This window comes from Ochotona curzoniae, unplaced genomic scaffold, assembly GCF_017591425.1.
Source record: "Ochotona curzoniae isolate NIBS_2020 unplaced genomic scaffold, NIBS_Ocur_1.0 patch106, whole genome shotgun sequence".
NCBI lineage: Eukaryota > Metazoa > Chordata > Mammalia > Lagomorpha > Ochotonidae > Ochotona > Ochotona curzoniae.
In genome coordinates, this window is record NW_024466647.1 from 489,382 (window position 1) to 507,361 (window position 17,980).

Sequence of the window (17,980 nt, forward strand, 5' to 3'; positions counted from 1 at the left end):
GATAAAATATGTGGAGCTCAGGCACATGTGAATTTCAACCAGTTTCACAGTAAAGGTATCTTGGGATGCTACGGTCTATCTGAAATGCAAATGTAATAAGGCATCCTGTATTTTTATTTGCTGCAATTGGCAACTCTGATAGTAATTAGTCTGCAGGAAATGGAATAATTAGAAAATAAAGTACCAATAGTGTGAGGGCAGAGAAGGGACTAAAGTCAACTAAAGCTTGGTATGTGTCAGATGATGGGAGTGGCTCAGAATCCTATTCTCTGCCAGGATTTACTAATTTCCTTTTCTGTATATCCCAGTAAAGCAAAAATGCAGTTTTCACTGAGCCCAAAAATTCACACATGATCAAATGATGTGGTTAATTGTGTCTCTCTGCTTTATCCACTGGCATTCAAGTCCTTTGCTTTCTCATAGAATGACTCAAAGAATCTGTCCTTACCTCGCTTTCATTGCAGCAGAACACACTGGAGAGGGTGTAGAAGCGGGGATCCAGGTCAGCAATGGCAGGGGCTGGATTGAACAGTGTTTTCACTGTGGGAGAACGGGAAAGCCAGTCAGTGGTTGTCGTGTGCAGCACTCAGCAAGGAAAATCTCCAGGCTCAACCATTTTGGTACTGCTTAAATGTGGAAAAGTCTCAGGTCTCCATTTCCATGAAAACTTGATACCAATTCCTTCTTATGTTCATTTTCTTTACAGTCCACTTTATGACATTTTAGCTTCAAGAGCAAGCATCAATATTTACAATGTGTGATTATCTATCTAAGGCAACAACAAGGATATTAAGAAGTAAAAACTTAGTCTTAGAAATTACAGGAAGTTCTTTGTTAAAACATGTATTCACCAGTGTACTCAAAAATATAGGTTCACCTTCTTTTTTTCTTAATTAAGGCCACTAACTTGTGTGTCCCATCCCTCTTAACTACAGATCTATAGAGTGAAATCCTCTAGCTGCAGTTCTCAGAGACTCTTCTAGAACATTGGTTCACAAACTGGCTGCAAATCAACATCACTAGGAGAGCTTGTAAAAATGCATGACTCCTGCACTGCCTCTCAATCTGCTCAATCAGAGGGGTTCTGGAGAGTATGATCAAGGACTCTGAGCATTTGCAAGTCTTCCTGGCTCCAATCCACTCTCCATTCTCATGAGATCCTGACCAGCATGTGGCTAATGGAAACCATCTGCCACTTTGGGCTGGGGAGTCTCCCTGGTCTACTTCTGTAGCCTCTTCGGGCTTAAGATTGTGGTTCAGTCAGTGAGTCTTGTCCAGTAAGGTCTATCGCTATCTCCACATTTTTGTGATTTAAAATCAAGAAGGTTCACCCACAGAAAATCTATGGACTATCTTTGACTGCTTAGATTTTTGTACAGGTCCTTGTGCAGCTTGAAGTAGAAAGTGGACATCAAAACCCTGTATATAATGTTGTACAGCTGTAAAGGATTATGACTGTTATCACATTGTCTTTGATTCACAGCCTAGTGCACCGTCCTGCCACACTTTCTTTCTGCTCTCTGCTCAAATTTGTAGCTTGGCAACCACTGGTGGTCCCACTGCTGTAAGGTCTTAAATGTCAATTATGCCTCAAGGCCCTCATTGCCCAACATTCTAACACACTCACCTTTCAGGTGTCCAGAATAATCTACTCTTCCCTATTTCTGAAGTATTTAGCTAAAATACCTTGTGGTCCTAGAGTGATCCTCAACTATGCATTCCTTGGCACAGGTCAGCTTAATGTGGATTTGCAGGGCAGTCATTCCTAAAAAGTTCCATTTTTCTTTTCTTTCTTTGAGTGAGTGTGTGTGTGTGTGTGTGTGTGTGTGTGAAAAGATCCCTGATCTAGCAATTTCTTTTCTAAACCTATCCTACAGAAGTCCACTAGCATGCAGAGATGATATATGATGATGCCTACGCAGTTCTGTTTATAATACAAGAAAAAACAAAATGAAACCGATACATCAAGTGGGGCTGGCTTAAAAAATTGTAACACAGACATTGGCTATATAACATACCAGTTATTAAAAGGAATGAGGTGGGCAGGCTGCAGTCTAGAGGGTTATGCTGCTGCTGGGAGGCCAGCGTCACAGATCTGAGTTCCAGCTGAGTTCTGAATGACCTGGCTTCCAATCCAGCTTCCTGCTAATGTGCCTGAAAGCAGCCAGTGATGACCCCAGTGCTTATACCACTACCACCCACATAGATAGTCTGGTAGAGTTCCAAACTCTCGGCGTAGGCTGGATCCTGTGCCAGCTGTAGTATTTGGGGAGTGAACCTGTGAATGGAACATCTTGACTCTTTCTCTTCTGTTTAAGCATAAGGAAATACATGAGTAAACTAAAAGAATGATGTTTATTTCTATTTTGTCAAAGAAAGACTTTGCAAGTGAAAAACCTAGTTGTTTTTCTTACTAATCCTACCCCTTTTAAACAAAATAAATAAAACGTAACCATATGGGCATTTGTATTTATGTGCTTACATGGAGAAGTCCGAGATACTACTCATTACACTAGCAAGTAATTAGTGATAAAAGTAACTGTGATGGGAATAAACCTAATTATAAATTAAGTGCTATACATCATATAAAGATACCATTTTTAAAACATATATAGTATATCACATTCAAAGCAAGTATATTGTGGATGAAATGACAACATATAGGCTTTACCTCAACATAATCCAGGGTGGTGGAGTTAGAAATGAACTGTGGTACCAATGAAGTAAGACTAGCTATGTGTTGATAATTCTTGACTAAATGAGAATATATATGGGCTTACTATGCTATTCTCTGTATGTCCATATATAGTTGAACATTTTGTAATAAAAACAAAATAATTTGTTTGAGAGGCAGTGAGACAGAAAGAGAGAGAAAAAAGAAACGATGTTCTCCATATGCCTGCAACGCTGGTGCCCTCGGTTCAGGTCTCCCACATGGTTTGCAGGAATCCCACTGAAGATGCCATCACTCATACCTCCCAGGGCATGCATTGGCCGGAATGCTGGAAGACGGTAATTAACCCAGGTACTCTGTTATGGGATCGGGACACCTTAGCTGATGTTTTAATTGCTAAGCTATACACATGTCCAAAAATAAAAAATGATTTTCAAATAAACAATTACACTCAATTTTAAGTACCAATTGTTTTATTTTATTTTACGATTTTACATAAAAATCAATCAAATCATAATTGTATTTTACTGAGAGATAGCAATTGTTTTGAAGATTCATATATTTGAAAGTCAAACTTACACAGAGGGACACTCACACACACACTCACACACACACTGATCTGCCATTTGCTGGTTCACTCTCCGATGGCCACAACAGCCAGGGCTGAGCCAGGCTGAAGACAGGAGCCTGGAGCTTCAGCTGGGTCTCCCATGTTGGTAGCAGAAATTCAATGCTCAGCCATCTTCTGCTTTCCTAAGTCATTAACAGGGAACTTGATTGGAAATGGAGCAACTGGGACATGAACCTGTACCCATCTAGGATGTTAACATTTGTACGTGGCAACTTAACCTATTTCATCATGATGCCAGTTCCAGGAATAGCATCCTAAGCAGCAACTGGGTATATGGGTTTAGAGTCTGACTAGCAAGTAAACTTGGGAAGAGTGAAGATGCCATAAAGACAGACTCATCTTGGTTTGTACTATTCCAAATAAGAATAAATACTTTATAATGATGAAAGAAACACAAAGAATTAGGAGATGCAGTTAATCAAACAGGTATGCAAATCTGTAACAGAGGAGATGGAAGAACGATGTCATCTGGGATCAGGCTAAACTAGAGACACACAATGTGCTGCAGAGGTGAGGATTACGAAGTAGAATGGACGGCTTCTCTTGACTGCCTGTCAGGGGCTGGCATACTCATGTCAATGACGACAGGGGAGGCCTGGAGGAGCAGATGGAGAGGTTCACAACAGGCAAAAGTTACTGTTCATGTTGCCACAGAGAGCAGAAAGGCCAGAGGACCAGCTGGGGGAAACAGAGGGAGAAAATCCCCCTTAGCAAAGGAACTGTGAGAAGACTGGGATGCCCCAAATCCAAAATCCTGGTATGGGTGTTCCGTAGGCTCTTTTCTATGATGTGAGCAGCAAAAGCACTCAAAGCTTGATCTCCCTGCTGGAAACTGCTACACAGAATGTCCATTTGGTTCACCAAGGTCTGTGCCAAATAGAAGACGATTGGAGTCGCATTAAAAGATGCTTTGTATCACACCTAGAATGTGGGCCTGGAAGTCTTACTATCTCAATGTCATTGTGCCTGCAATGTTCTACTTGATTTGAAATAGATGTAAGAGTAGAACCCAATATATAATTCAGTCAGGCGGAGCAGCGTGACTCAAGAAGGATGAGGATGAGGGCTCCCCGGGGCTATGGAGTCTCTGACATTGTAGCTGTTCTCTCGTTAACTCCAATGCCTGCATTATGGTAAAGACAGAAGAGCATTTGGGGAGTATATCTAGGAATATAGACTCCTTCCCTCTGTATTTTAACAACTCATATGTAACCTAGTTAATTCAAGCTTCACTCCTAGTAAGCCATAAAGATAAGGAGATGGGCTAATAAATGCTCAGGCGGTAAACATGGTGAAGCTGTCACCATACTTCCCAGAGGTGACTTGGAGCAGTGAGCATTAGGTCACTTTGTGGACTCTTGGTGCTGACCAGGTCACAGGCCTTGTCCACCCAGCTCTGTGATCGGTCCACAGTGACATCAGAGGAGTGGGGGAGCTGTTAGATCAGGCCCAAGGCAAGAGACTGACTGACTTGAGCAAGGTCCCCCCTTTGCAAAATAGATGATTCTGGACTCATAGCCACGCTTCCTGATTGCCAAACCAGTGTTTTCCTGTCATTCCATCACCCTTCTTTCATGTCAGAAGGAATACATACTGAATACACTGCTCATGGTACAGAAGCTAAGCTATGTCTGGCTGGTACTATCAAACAGGGACTTGGACAGAGAACGCTGCCAGCTTGGAGGGGTTCTGGACAGAGACACATTTGTGAGTGTGTGTGTGTGGTTCAGGGTTGTGTGGGTAGCAGTCCCCTTTGTTTCTTGAGCACCCAAAACAATCAAACCTTGGGCCCATGTTGGACAGGGTTAAACTGGATGGCTTTTACTTTTCAAGAGACACTTCTTTATTTTAACATGGGGTCTGGGAGATTGAGGGTGGGTCTGAAATCTGCACTTCCTCAAAGTATGTTGTTGATTGAGCAAATTAGTTAATAGCGCTATGAGTCTCGGTTCGTAACTTTAATGCCTGCTACATCTTTGTTCCAAGATTTTTCTGAGGATAAAATGTACAGGAAAGTATGTTATAAACTGCAAAGTACATTTAAATGCAAGGCATTACTAATCATATTATGGTACAAGAAAGATGATGCCCCATGAATACTTAAGGCACTCTGGCGCTTAGCAATAACAATAAGGAGACAAGGTGACTGAGGCCCACTCCCACCCTCTTCTGGGAGAACTTCCAGTCCTCCATTCAGTGGGAAGAGCTGTGTATCAGATGATGGAGGAAGCACTTAGAAACCCCTGACCAAAGGACAGCAGAGGCCAGGTGGCTTGCCCTTCCACAGGGCTCCCACCTGTGGAAGGATGGCTTCCCCACTGTGGCTGTGGAGCCTTCCTCTCCTTCATGAGCTGGGTAGGCCCCAGGGAACCAGAGTCAGCTGGAAGAAGCAAGGGTGTCTGAGAAGCAAGGGGCAGCTGAAGAACAGACATGACATGAGAATATGCTTTGATCTGTACAAAGGAAGACAGGAGCAGGAGTGGAGTGGCATGCTGCATTCCCATCACCCGACCGAGATGGGCACAGAACAGGGAGTACATCAGACTGTTTGTGACACTCCGAGAAAATGGAACTGAATGGGGGTTTTGGCTTACAATTCTTCCTGACAGCTTCGAGTCCATTAAAAATACATTAAATGTCAGCGAGAATTTGCCATGGCATGTTGTTTTGCCAAGAGCAAAATTTGTGAAATCAAGACATACATTTTAAATGAAGTCACATCAGTACTTTCCATTGCATTTACTGCTATGAAGAATACTATGCATGTTGGGAGAAATTACTTCTGTAAATACACACACACCCATCCTTTTTTTAAAGTTTTATATATTTTGGAAAAGAATTGTAGATCTTTCTACTTTCTCACATAAATCTCAGAATTACTGCCACAAAATCAAGAAGACATTGTCTGTAGAGTGGCCACTTTTTAAAAAACATTTATTTTTATTGGAAAGACAGATATACAGAAAGAAGAAGAGACAGAAGGGAAGATCTTCTGTCTATTGATTCACTCCCCAAGCAGCCACAACGGCCGGAGCTGAGCTAATCCAAAGCCAGGAGCCAGGTGCCTCTTCTTGGTTTTCTGCTCGTGGGTGCAGGGCCCAAGGCTTTGGCCTGTCCTTGACTGCTTTCCCAGGCCATAAGCAGGGAGCTGGATGGGAAGTGGGGTTGCTGGGATTAGAACCTACATCCATATGGGATCCCTGCACATGCAAGGCAAGGACTTTAGCTACTAGGCTACCACGTGGGGCCCAGTGGCTACTCTCTGATGGTTGCAACCACATAGGTAGATCAGGATATTATCCTGATTTTAATTTGGAGAAAAGTAGAAGGGAGAGGAAAGAAAATTGGGACTTATGAGGTGTAGTACACTATGTTTGGCATCATTTATTCCATTTTCTAAAGGTTTATTTTAATTTTTTTGAAAGGCAGATTTATAGGGAGAAGGAGAGACAGAGAAAAATATCTTCCATCTGCTGATTCACTCCCCAAGTGCCAGAGCTAAGTTAATCCAAAGTTAGAAGCCAGGAGACAGGCAGTTCTTCTGGGTCTCCCATGTGGGTGCAGGGTCCCAAGGCTTTGGACTGTCCTCCAATGCTTTCCTAGGCCACAAGCAGGGAGCTGGATGGGAAGTGGAACAGCCAGGATGTGAACCAGTGGTCACAGGGGAAGATTAGCTAATCAACTGAGCCATTACACTGGGCCCCATTTATTCCTTTCTTACAGCAATTTCTTTTTTCTTCATCCATTTTTTCTTTATTTTTGACAATTTTTACATAGTTAATTAGGGCACAAAGGTTCAAGGGCTACAGGAAAGTGGGTAAGACTATTATTTCCACATTTTTTTTCTGTGTCTGGGGTAAAGGAGGAGATAAAGGGAGAAGCCCCACCCAGGGGATGGAGGACAGAACAAATCAATCAACTACCCCAACCATATGTTGGCAGTGAAAAACTGGGCAAACGGAGACTCTAAGATGGACTATGTCAGTCAGTGGATTCTGGAGATTTCATTGTGCTTGGAATGGCGAGACTGGCAGCAATTCAGAACTGTTGAACTATCAAAACCTCTTGAGCAGGACTCTCAGAGCATGCCCCACATCAGGGACCTGGGATGGGTGGGAACCTGGGTGGAATTTGGGGGCTATTTCTGTATGAATTTTACAGAAAAGTTTCAGAGAAATCACACACTCTGTTAAGCCCACAAAGCCATCAGGGGACAAAGCTGGGATCCCCTCCAGCAGATGCTTTCCCCACGAGTTAGAGGTAGAAAAGAAGCACACAGAAATTATCTGGGTTTTAGAAATCTGCTTATCTGTAACTTGTTGGGAGTGAGGGTTGGGGAGTGGGTGGGAGAACAGATGAATCAAGATTAACCATGGGCTGAACAATATTTGAAACTGGGTAATCGCTTTCAGTATACAACCTTGTTTGCTTTTTATAGGTTTGAAAGTTTCCAAAATCAAAGGTCAAACAAAAGAGCTTTTTTTTTTTCCAGTGGACATAGACAATATAGAAAATGTAACATATCAATAATCTTCTTGCTCACTAAAAGATGGTGAAGTCTGATAACAGGAGGCAGAGGTCATTTGTTGGGGATATTTGCCAAGATGAAGTGGGCAGTGATCACACGTGACGTGCAGCTCAGCCTCTATCAGATGAACATTGTTCCATCCCCAGGAAGGAATCTTAGCAGTGTGCTGCTTTAGAGCTTCAAATTATCATTGTAAAAGCTCTGCTAACTAGACTGGAGATTAATATTGAAGGATGTCGGAAATGCTACTTGGGTTATTTTTACCCTATTTGTAAGTTTTTCTAACATTATCAAGAACTACAAGAAGACAGAGAATCTCACAGATGGAGGAAAGAATATTTTACCACAGAAAAAGTATTGCTTTGCTTAACTTAAAAGGTTAACTTTAATTAAGACAGCGATAAGAGCTTTTACCGAAAGAATGACAAATATGTAAAATTACCTCCACTGCTGCGGGCCATTGTCATGGCTTCCAAAGACGTAGCTGGAGTTATTTCTAGCTGGCAGATCATCACTTTGGCTCTGCTAATGACATTGGCTGCTTCCCTCAGGTCTTCAGTATTCAAAAGTAAATTTGCTCCAGCCACTATGACGATGATATTCTGGCCTACAAAGAAATTCTGCATATTTATATAAAAACCAAGCAAAGCCAAGCACTGGTATTTCGTAATGTTACAATCATTCTGATAAAGTCATTATGCAAAATGAGTATTAATTTCAGCATTTCCAGGCCATTCAGGTTAAATTTTGTGTTCCAAATATATCTTTTGCAATATCTTTCCTAAGATTCATATTACGAGGATCATTTTGAGCAATATCTTAAAAAGGTTTCTCCTATCAATATTCTTATATACAGGGAATATTAGTTTAGAAGTGATACATAATATACTTTTAAAATTTCCTTTATAGGAAATAGGTACTATGTAAAGCTTTCTGAATTCTAAATGACAGACGCTGTGGAGATGAGCATAAATAGGAGTACATCTGTGGGATGCTCAAAACTAATGCTCCGTCGGAGGCAAGCAATGCTTGAGTATACCCTATGGCATTCCAAAAGTGACTGTCAATTAAAATACGCTTTATTATATGCAACAGATGGAACACTGTACCAGATAAAGTAGAGAGGGATGTGTGGCCTATGTCATACTGGATCAAATAGACAGAAACAGGACAAAGGAGTCTTGCATATTCTCATTATTTGGACCCATGCTCTACATGGGGTAAGAGCATGTTGTATCTGCTGCTTATGTTAAAAAATTTAAGGTTTGGTTATATTAATCTGAAAGGGAGAAGGAAAGGAGAAAAGAGTGAAAAATACGGAGAGAGAGAACACTCCCATCTGCTGGTCCATTCCCCAGATGCCCCAGGTAGTCCGGTAGGCCACGCCAGAGTGAAAGCTGGAAGCTCATTGGGCTCTAGGGAGAGTGGGTGACAGCTGCCTAATTATTTGCATTCTCAGAAGCTGCCTCCCAGGGCGTACATTAGCAGGAAGTTGGAATTGGGAGCAAAGTCTGGGACCTGAACCTAGGCAGTCTAATAAGCAATATGGGCAGCTGAAGTAGCATCTTCACCATTGTGCTAAGGACATGCCCCATATCATAGTTCTTAAGAACTCTGCTGCTCAGGGCTGATATGGTGGTGCTATGGACCATTCCTCTGCACAGGAACCCCTTAGGGGCACTGGTTTATGTTGCTCCATTACCAATCCGGCTCTCTGTTTAAGGCCTGGGAAAGCAGTGGAGGATGGCCCAAAGACTTGGGCCCCCTGTACCCACATGGGAAATCTGGAAGAAGTTTCTGTCTCCCAGCTTTGGCTGTCGCAGCCATCCACAGAGTAAACCAGTGATACAAGACCTTTTCTCTAATCTCTCCTCTTTCTGTAAAATCTGCCTTTCAAAAAGCAAACACACAAACAAAGCCCTTAACTATGCTGCTCGATACAGAGGCCACTGGCACAGAAATATATGGCTACTGACCACTTGAAATGTGGGAGTCCAACCTGAGACATGCTTTGAGTATAAATCCAAGTGGATTCCCAAGACAGGACAAAGGAAAGAATGTTAACTATTCTCAATTTTTAATTTTTAATACAGTAAACTTGTATTACATGATGAAATACTATTTTGGATTCACTAGACTAAATATATTGCCAAAATAACATTTACCTGTTTCTTTATGCTTTTGTTTATTATTCACTTATATTTATTTTACAGTAGATCGATTTATTCTTACTTAAAAGGGAAAGGCAGAGATAAGTCTGTGGGAGAGAGAGATCTTCCATCTGCTGGTTCACTCCTCAAATAGCTGTAAAAGTTGGGGCTGGGTTGTGCAAAGCCAGGAGCCTGGTGCTTCCTTCAGATCTCCCACATGGGTGCAGGGGTCACGTACTTGGGCCATCCTCTGATGCTTTCCCAGGCCATCAACAGGGAACTGATTGTAAGTGAAGCAGTTGGGATACATACACATTGGCACACAATTGGGAAGCTAGTGCTGGAAGTAGAGGTGAAACTTGGTATGCCACAACACCAGCCTCCCCCGCACCATCCCCCTTTTTAAAGATTTATTGATTGATTGATTTGAAAGAGTTACAGAAAATGGAGAGACAAAGAGAGCGAGATTCTTCACTTCCCAGATGGCTGCAACAGGAGCCAGGAGCTTTCCCAGGTCTCCCACCTGGGTACAGGGGCCCAAGCATTTGGATCATCCTCTCTGCTTTCCAAAGCCCATTAGCAAGGAGCTGAACTGGGAATAGTTCTAAACTGGAACAGCTGTGATTTGAACTGGTACTCATATGGGGTGCCAGTATCTCAGGCAGTGGCTTTACCCACTATGCCACAGCACTGGTCCCTCTTTATAACTTTAAAGTGTGATTATTGAACAGTTTGAAATGCTGTATGCGGGTTGCATTTTATTTCTGCTGGACAATATTATCTAGAGCAATTAGTTGCAGTAAGCACTTTTTTTGTGTGTGTGTGCTGTAGAGGCTGCTTGTGCTGCTCTTGTGTAGATATGACCTAAAACTATCTTTAAACACTGAACAAATTCTAGCTATCATTTTACCACAAATGTGTTCATTGGCTATGAGGAGGATTTAATAAGTAGGGATAGTTCAAGTGTAAAGCCAACTGCAGGACTGAAAAGTTCACAGACCCATGTGCTGACAGACAGCATCTCCTTGCTTTTCTCCCTCCATGACCCCAGTGTCTGTGCAGGCAGCTGCAGCTTCTGTGTTACAGGTATCTGAGCCTACATTTCTGGCCTATTCTCGGATGCTGAGCAACAAACCCCAAGATGGCAGAGGTCTGGTGGACCAGGCCAATGGCTACTTCCCTCAAGCTGCAGATGTGATTAGTCAAAATGACACTCATTATACTGCCTTGCACACTCCCTCCTGCACTTACCCCTTCCTGCCAGTGCCCCTCTCGGGCCTCTCTCAGTGCTTCTACCGCTATCTATACTTGAAGAGCATTACCATTCACTCCAAATCAGACGGAGCCTACCATAAAAGGCACTACGTACACAGCGTTAACTTACATCCTTGAATGGAAAATGCAGATTTTGTTTTACAGATAAGGAAGAAAGAGAACTTGAAGATATCTGTAGAATAAAATAAGAGGTTTAAGACAGGGATGAGCGACTGTTGACAGCAATAATTACCTAGGATGTAGCCTGAAGTCATGAGCACAGGCTCTCCATTGTTAGAATGAAAACATGTGTCTACTGTTTTTAAGTGGAACTTCCTTTATCATGGTAACTTCAGGATTGTTAAAGTCTAGATAAAAATACTGTATCTTTTATGTGAAATGATTGCACAAAATTCATCATCCATGGTTTTGCTTCCTGTGGTTTCAACTTCCTGTGGTCAGCTGTGCTCCAAAAATGCTAAATGGAAAATTCCAGAAATAATGCACAATTTTTAAATTATGCACATTCTGAGGAGCATGATGAAATCTGCACCACCCTGGCCCATCTCACCCAGAACATGAATCATCCCTTTGTCCAGCATATCCATGCTATGTACTCGATGCTACCCACCCATTAGTCACTTGGTCATGGTGGTGACCAGACTGACTGTTGGGATAATGCAGTGTTTGTGCTCATGTCGCTGCCATGCAGTAATCCAATGCTATGTCACAGCACCAGTGTGCTTCACCTCACTCTGTAGGCACTTTACTAGCTCACGTCACCATGAATAGAAGGGTGAGCACAGTACAGTAAGATACTGCAAGACATGATTATATAGGATACATTATAATTGTTTTATTGTATTACTGTTGTTGTTAATCTCTTACTCTGCGCATCTCAGAAATTAAACTTCATGTTACTGTGCATGTATAAGGAAAAACATAGTCTATATGGGGTGCCAGGCATTCTTTGGGGGTTTTGGAACATATGCCCTGAGGATAAGGGGAAAGTTACTGTATAAATAAGACATGTTGTCATAAATCCCAATTTAACACAGTGCACATGGTGCCCTAGGTTCTATTATAGGTGCCTGCAGAAGGGGTAAAGGTAGAATCTTGTGTAGGTGTCTTTATACTTAATGCTTAAAAAGTTGACGGAAGTTACAAAAACATTGAAAGTGGTTATTGTTTTTAAAGATAAATGCTTCAACTATGGCAAAGCTTGGTGGCAGAATTAGTTGTATGTATAGACTTTTAAGGTCTGATTGCTCCCAGTAAAATCACAACAGAAGACTAAACCAATGAACAACCCATTCTTAAAATGACAGGACCAAAGTACCACTATACATATGAACCCTGAATGTAAATGGCTTAAGCTCAATCAAACATCATAGATTAGTAGACTGGATTAAAAAACAAAACCCATCTATTTGTTGTCTAGAAGAGACACATTTCACCAACAAAAATCAGCGGAAACTATATCGCATGGGTTTTGATGTTTTCTGTTAGTTTCATCTCTTCAAAACACTTTCTTCTGATTAAATTCTTCAATGACTCATAGTAGCATCATTTTCTGCAAGAAGGTTCTTGATTTTCATTTCTTCAGCTACACGTTAGTCATTTAGTAGCATGTTATTTAACTTCATGGTGTTGTTAATTTCTTTGTGGCTTTTCATTTAAGGGGATGTATAGTAGCTGTGCAATGGAGACTGTCATATCTAGTAACATGTTATTTAACTTCATGGTATTGTAAATTTCTATTTTTCTTTCTATTGTTGATTTTGTATTGTGACTTTTCATTTGAGGGGATGTACAGTAGCTGTGAAATGGAGACTAACATATCCAGATGTGAGGATACAATGCAGTATGCATTTCTACTTCCAGACAAAGATGGACTTACAATGAAACTGTTTACTATATCTTGACAATAGGATGCTGGACTCTCTGCCATTGTCCATGCCCGCAATGATGGACATATGACTGTGTATGAAGAACTATACTTTAGTAATGATATAGAGGAACTAGGTGTGGGGAGGAATTGGGGCTGGGATAAGGGAAATACCAGGAGCCTATGGAACTGTATCATAAAATAATAATAATAATAATAAAAATAAAGTTATAAAAGATCTGATTGCTGTTTAAAAACCTGACAAAATTGAACAGTGAAGATAGATTCAAAGCAATTAGCTGCTGCCATAGCACAATAAACATTCTATAAATATTACTCATCCAACATTCTTTCTCACCTATTTGCAGTTAGTTACCTAGTGTAATGAAATGGCAGATGACTATTTGACTGTTTTGAGATACAAATGTCAATTCTGAGTTCACATGAAGGGTAAGGGGGATATTATAGGAGGTAAGACTTAGAGGTAACTAAGTCTTATTGTGTGTCTCTGTGTATATATATATATATACATGATGGGCAATTTTCTATTTATTTTAAATTCTTATTTTTAATATTGTTTACATAGTTGAGACAATTTTATATTTGAATTATCAAAATGAGAAATATAAATGAAAACTTATTTATATTTGAGTTGGAAAAACCATGCCAAATCTTGGTGTTAAGAAGTCCATAGGCCTGGGCTACTGGTTGCTACTGGTCTGGAAGCGAACTGTCTCATGAAATGATACTTCAATATGTGAAATTGATACCTTCATCATTGACAATTATAGAAGCAGTCCCTGTGGCAGCATCTGTAGTCTGGTATGCAAATTCTAAAAGAGAAAAGAAAATTGTAATCATGTACATACCGTTTGTCTTGGATAATTTAACAATTCCATTGCAACACTAATCCTTGGAAAAACTTTTTAACCTTTAACCATCTGGAATGATGAGAAAAAGAAAACCCCCTCCAAAAAAAAAAAAAAACCAACAAGAAAACCAAGTAGTGCCAATTTATACCTATGATCTAAACAATGAGGAAAATAGAAGTTACGTTTCATTGCACCTTTTCTCCTGAGTAGTAACAAAGCACCAGGCCACTTCTCTTTCCAATTTCCCTAAGTTATTCACAGTTATATACATATGCATTTTTCTAGGCCAACACATTTATTTTCTTCACTGGAAGAAATGACAGACTTGAGTTTTTAAAAAAATAACTAAAAAAAAAAAAAACCCAAAAGGTCAAACATATCAAATGAATTTGTTTGATTTTCTTCACTTCCAGAAGCTTTGTCTCTCTTCAAGAATCATGGTCTGGCACCCCCCCCCCCCAAAAAAAAAGACGCAGCTCAGGCCACTCGGGTAGCACTGAGCCCTGGAGCAGTCTGCAGAGCCCTGGCCCTAGCTCCAACTCGCTGTGTGCTGTTCAACAAAAATTCAAGCACTTCTTTGGCCTTGGGTTTTCTCTGCTGTGACAATGATACCAGCCTTGATGATACACTTGATAAAACAATAACTTTTCTCAGTAAAGCTTTTGTTTCCTTATATCACTTGTGCCATATCCATGAGATGAAAGTTTATAAACTCCTATCATTTTATTCCCATCTTGAGGAATGTACATGAAATAATTAATGAAAGGACATTTAAATAAGCCCAGACAAAGCTGGTGCATAAGAATTCTCTGGCCACCAGGGAATGATCTAATAATTCTATTCTAAATTCAATTTTCCTGTAATAAGACCACAGAAGAAAATTATCAACATCAACTTTTAAAAAGATGAAATTTTACCTGTAGGAATATCATTCTGTTTTAAATTTTCTATATAGTCATTGCCAAAAGAATCCTTGCCAACCTGTACCAAAGAAATGATGAACATTAGATCTTTCCCACTTACTAAAATGCTACAATGTAGCTTTTAGAATACTTAGCATTTTAAAAGGGCATATCTGCACAGTGCTTTATAAACATTCACTAATTAATTTTCTTAATGTAAGATGTTAGACTTGACTTCAGCCCAAATTGTTGTATACTAATGTTTTACTTATATCCTACTAAAATGTTAAGCATATGACTATTGTAGGTTCTATAACCTCAATTCTGATTGTTTCATGTGATAGTTCCCATTGAGACAGAACTAGCTGTCCAACATCAATATTTATAACACATCTCAGCTGTTGGTACTTCAGTATAAATAGGGGCCCCTCCAATACTTCGTCCCATGTTCTACAGTCATCCTAACTTTTCCCTTTTCACATTGGGGCAAAGAGGAGGGATTTTCAAAAACCTAGCTAACTTGAGTAACTTAGTATGGTGGGATTCTGTTGCTTTTGCATTCTGACATCCATTCTTGTAGGGGCACTTCCATTTTCCTTTGGATATCCATTTCTCTCCTGTCCACAGATGACATGATTGGGTTGGTTAGGGAACCTAGCCCCGGCGCAAGAACATGTTCCACCACCTTGGTCACAGTGATGAGATCATGAGTGGGTGTGTGACCCAAATCCACCCAATGAGATTCAATCTTGGGAATTTTATTCAGACAATTGGGGAAAAAGCCTTGTCCCCAGATTGCTACCTGGAAGGGAATGTACCACAGATCACGCTCTGTAAGCAGCAGCCTGAATAAGCAGGGTGATAGAGGACTTTTTTTTTTTTAAGATTTTTAAGTTTATTTTTATTTGGAAGGCAGATTTATAAACAGAAAACACGGAGAGAGAGAGGGGCGGAGGGACAGAGGGAGAGAGAGAGAGAGGAGAGAGAGATATTTCACTGCTGGTTCACCTCCGAATGACCACAATGGCTAGAGCTGGGCCAGTCTGAAGCGAGAAGTGAGGAACTTCTACCAGATCTCCCACATGTGCCCAGGGACTTGGGCTAGACTTTGCTGCCTTCCCAGGCCAAAAACAGGGAGCAGGATCAGAAGGGGAGCAGCTGGGTCACGAACTGGCGCCCATATGGGATGCCGCTGCACCTGAGACATGGCCTCTTGATAAGCTTGGTGGATGCCTATGTCACTGGGCTTTTCAGTTACATGAGCCAAGTTGATTTTCACCCCCTCCCTTGAGCGATTTTGAGTTGAGTGTCTATTACATGTTACTCTAAAATGTTATGATTAGCTTCAAAAGCTGAACCAACCTGCTCTGATCCTGAGCCATAAGTCACATAGTTATGCTTCTGGCTGGATCTAAGGTCTTACTTTGTGGTCCATTTTGGTCACTGAATTTTTCTTTTTCTTTTTGCCCCCCACAATAGGGCTTTTCTGCCAGGCCAGCCAGGACTTTAGGCCTGTGACTGAAGTCCAGAAGGCCATTATTGCAAAGCTTTTGATGCCAACCATGGGCTTCTACATCTACTGCTCATTCCAGGCCTTCTGGTGCACTCACAGCCCTGTACCTCTCTGAGGTTAACCACTCATCACAATGCCACTCTGGCTGGACTTGGCCTGGCTCTGTGGTTGAGTCTATAGCAGAGGCTGTACACCAAAGGCTTGAAGGTTGAATTTTCACCCTTGGATGTATTGTTAGCTCAACTGCTTAAAAAACAAACAATTTTTAAAAGCAGTTTTAGGTTTTCATTAGAAGTAAGCAGAGTAAGTTCTCATATATCTTTCTATTTTTAAAAATTTATTTTCTCTCCTCCCAGAAGGGGCAGTGATGGGGCTAATTCTTGCTCCCTGGCAAGCTCAGCCTTGGCTAGGTGGTGGTCTCCAGCTTACTCCATAGCCCCTGTTATTCTGCTGAGCTGGAGCTGGAGGGGGAAGGGGAAAGCAAGAGGAAGGGAAGAACTGGGGAGGGAGAAGACTCTCATATACCTCCTGTATGCTAATCCTGTTAACATCCCAAACACGGTGGTTGGTGCATTTTTTCAGTCAATGAACCCACATAAACACAGTATTACTCAAGTCCCACAGTTTCCCATGCAGTCTACTCTCGGTGCTACGTGCTATGCCTGACAAACACAAACGTGTGGCTGTGCATTTGTTACAGGATTGTACAGAAGAGTTTCACTGTTTCAAACAGCCCTTCTCTCCCATTCCCTCACCACTGGTATTTTCACTGTGTCCCTAGTTTTGCTTTCTCAGAATGTCACAGAACTGGAAAGACTGTAGTCTTTTTTTTTTTTTTGAAAGATTTATTTATTCATTGGAAAGTCAAATATACAGAGAGGAGAGACAGAGAGGAAGATCTTCCGTCCGATGATTCACTCCCTAAGTGAGCACAACGGCCAGTGCTATGCCGATCCGAAGCCAGGATCCAGGAACTTCTTCCGGGTATCCCACATGGGTGCAGGGTCCCAAAGCTTTGGACCGTCTTCGACTGCTTTCCCAGGCCACAAGCAGGGAGCTGGATGGGAAGTGGAGCTGCCGGGATTAGAACCGGCGCCCATTTGGGATCCCAGCATGTTCAAGGGGATGACTTTAGCTGCTTAGGCCACACGCCGCTGGGCCCAAGACTGTAGTCTTTTTTTTTTTAAGATTTATTTGTATTATTTTTTTATTGGAAAGGCGGATATACAGAGAGGAGAGACAGAAAGGAAGATCTTCCGTCCGATGATTCACTCCCCAAGTGAGCGCAACGGGCCGATGCTATGCCGGTCCGAAGCCAGGAGCCTCTTGCGGGTCTCCCACGCGGGTCCAGGGTCCCAAGGCCTTGGGCCATCCTCGACTGCTTTCCTGGGCCACAGGCTGGAAAGGAAGCGGGGCTGCTGGGATAGAACCGGCGCCCATATGGGATCCTAGTCTTTTTATGACTGGCTTCTTTTGACTTAGTAGGACACCCTAAGATTCTTTCATGTCTTTTTGTGCTGCAATAGATCACTTTTTTTTTTTATGTGAAGAATGATATTCCATTGTGT

General features: G+C 41.5%; 1 protein-coding gene across 1 annotated transcript in view; it reads right to left on the bottom strand.

Annotated features, from left to right (window-relative positions):
* LOC121166282 (ribokinase) overlaps positions 1-17,980 on the bottom strand; it is a 91,410-nt gene that overhangs the window by 45,882 nt on the left and 27,548 nt on the right. Inside the window, exons 3-6 of the mRNA XM_040995411.1 lie at positions 14,915-14,978; positions 13,896-13,958; positions 8,276-8,440; positions 449-540 (exon numbers count right to left, since the gene is read on the bottom strand). Coding sequence (XP_040851345.1) covers positions 449-540; positions 8,276-8,440; positions 13,896-13,958; positions 14,915-14,978 — 384 coding nt within the window. The remainder of the gene's footprint in view (positions 1-448; positions 541-8,275; positions 8,441-13,895; positions 13,959-14,914; positions 14,979-17,980) is intronic.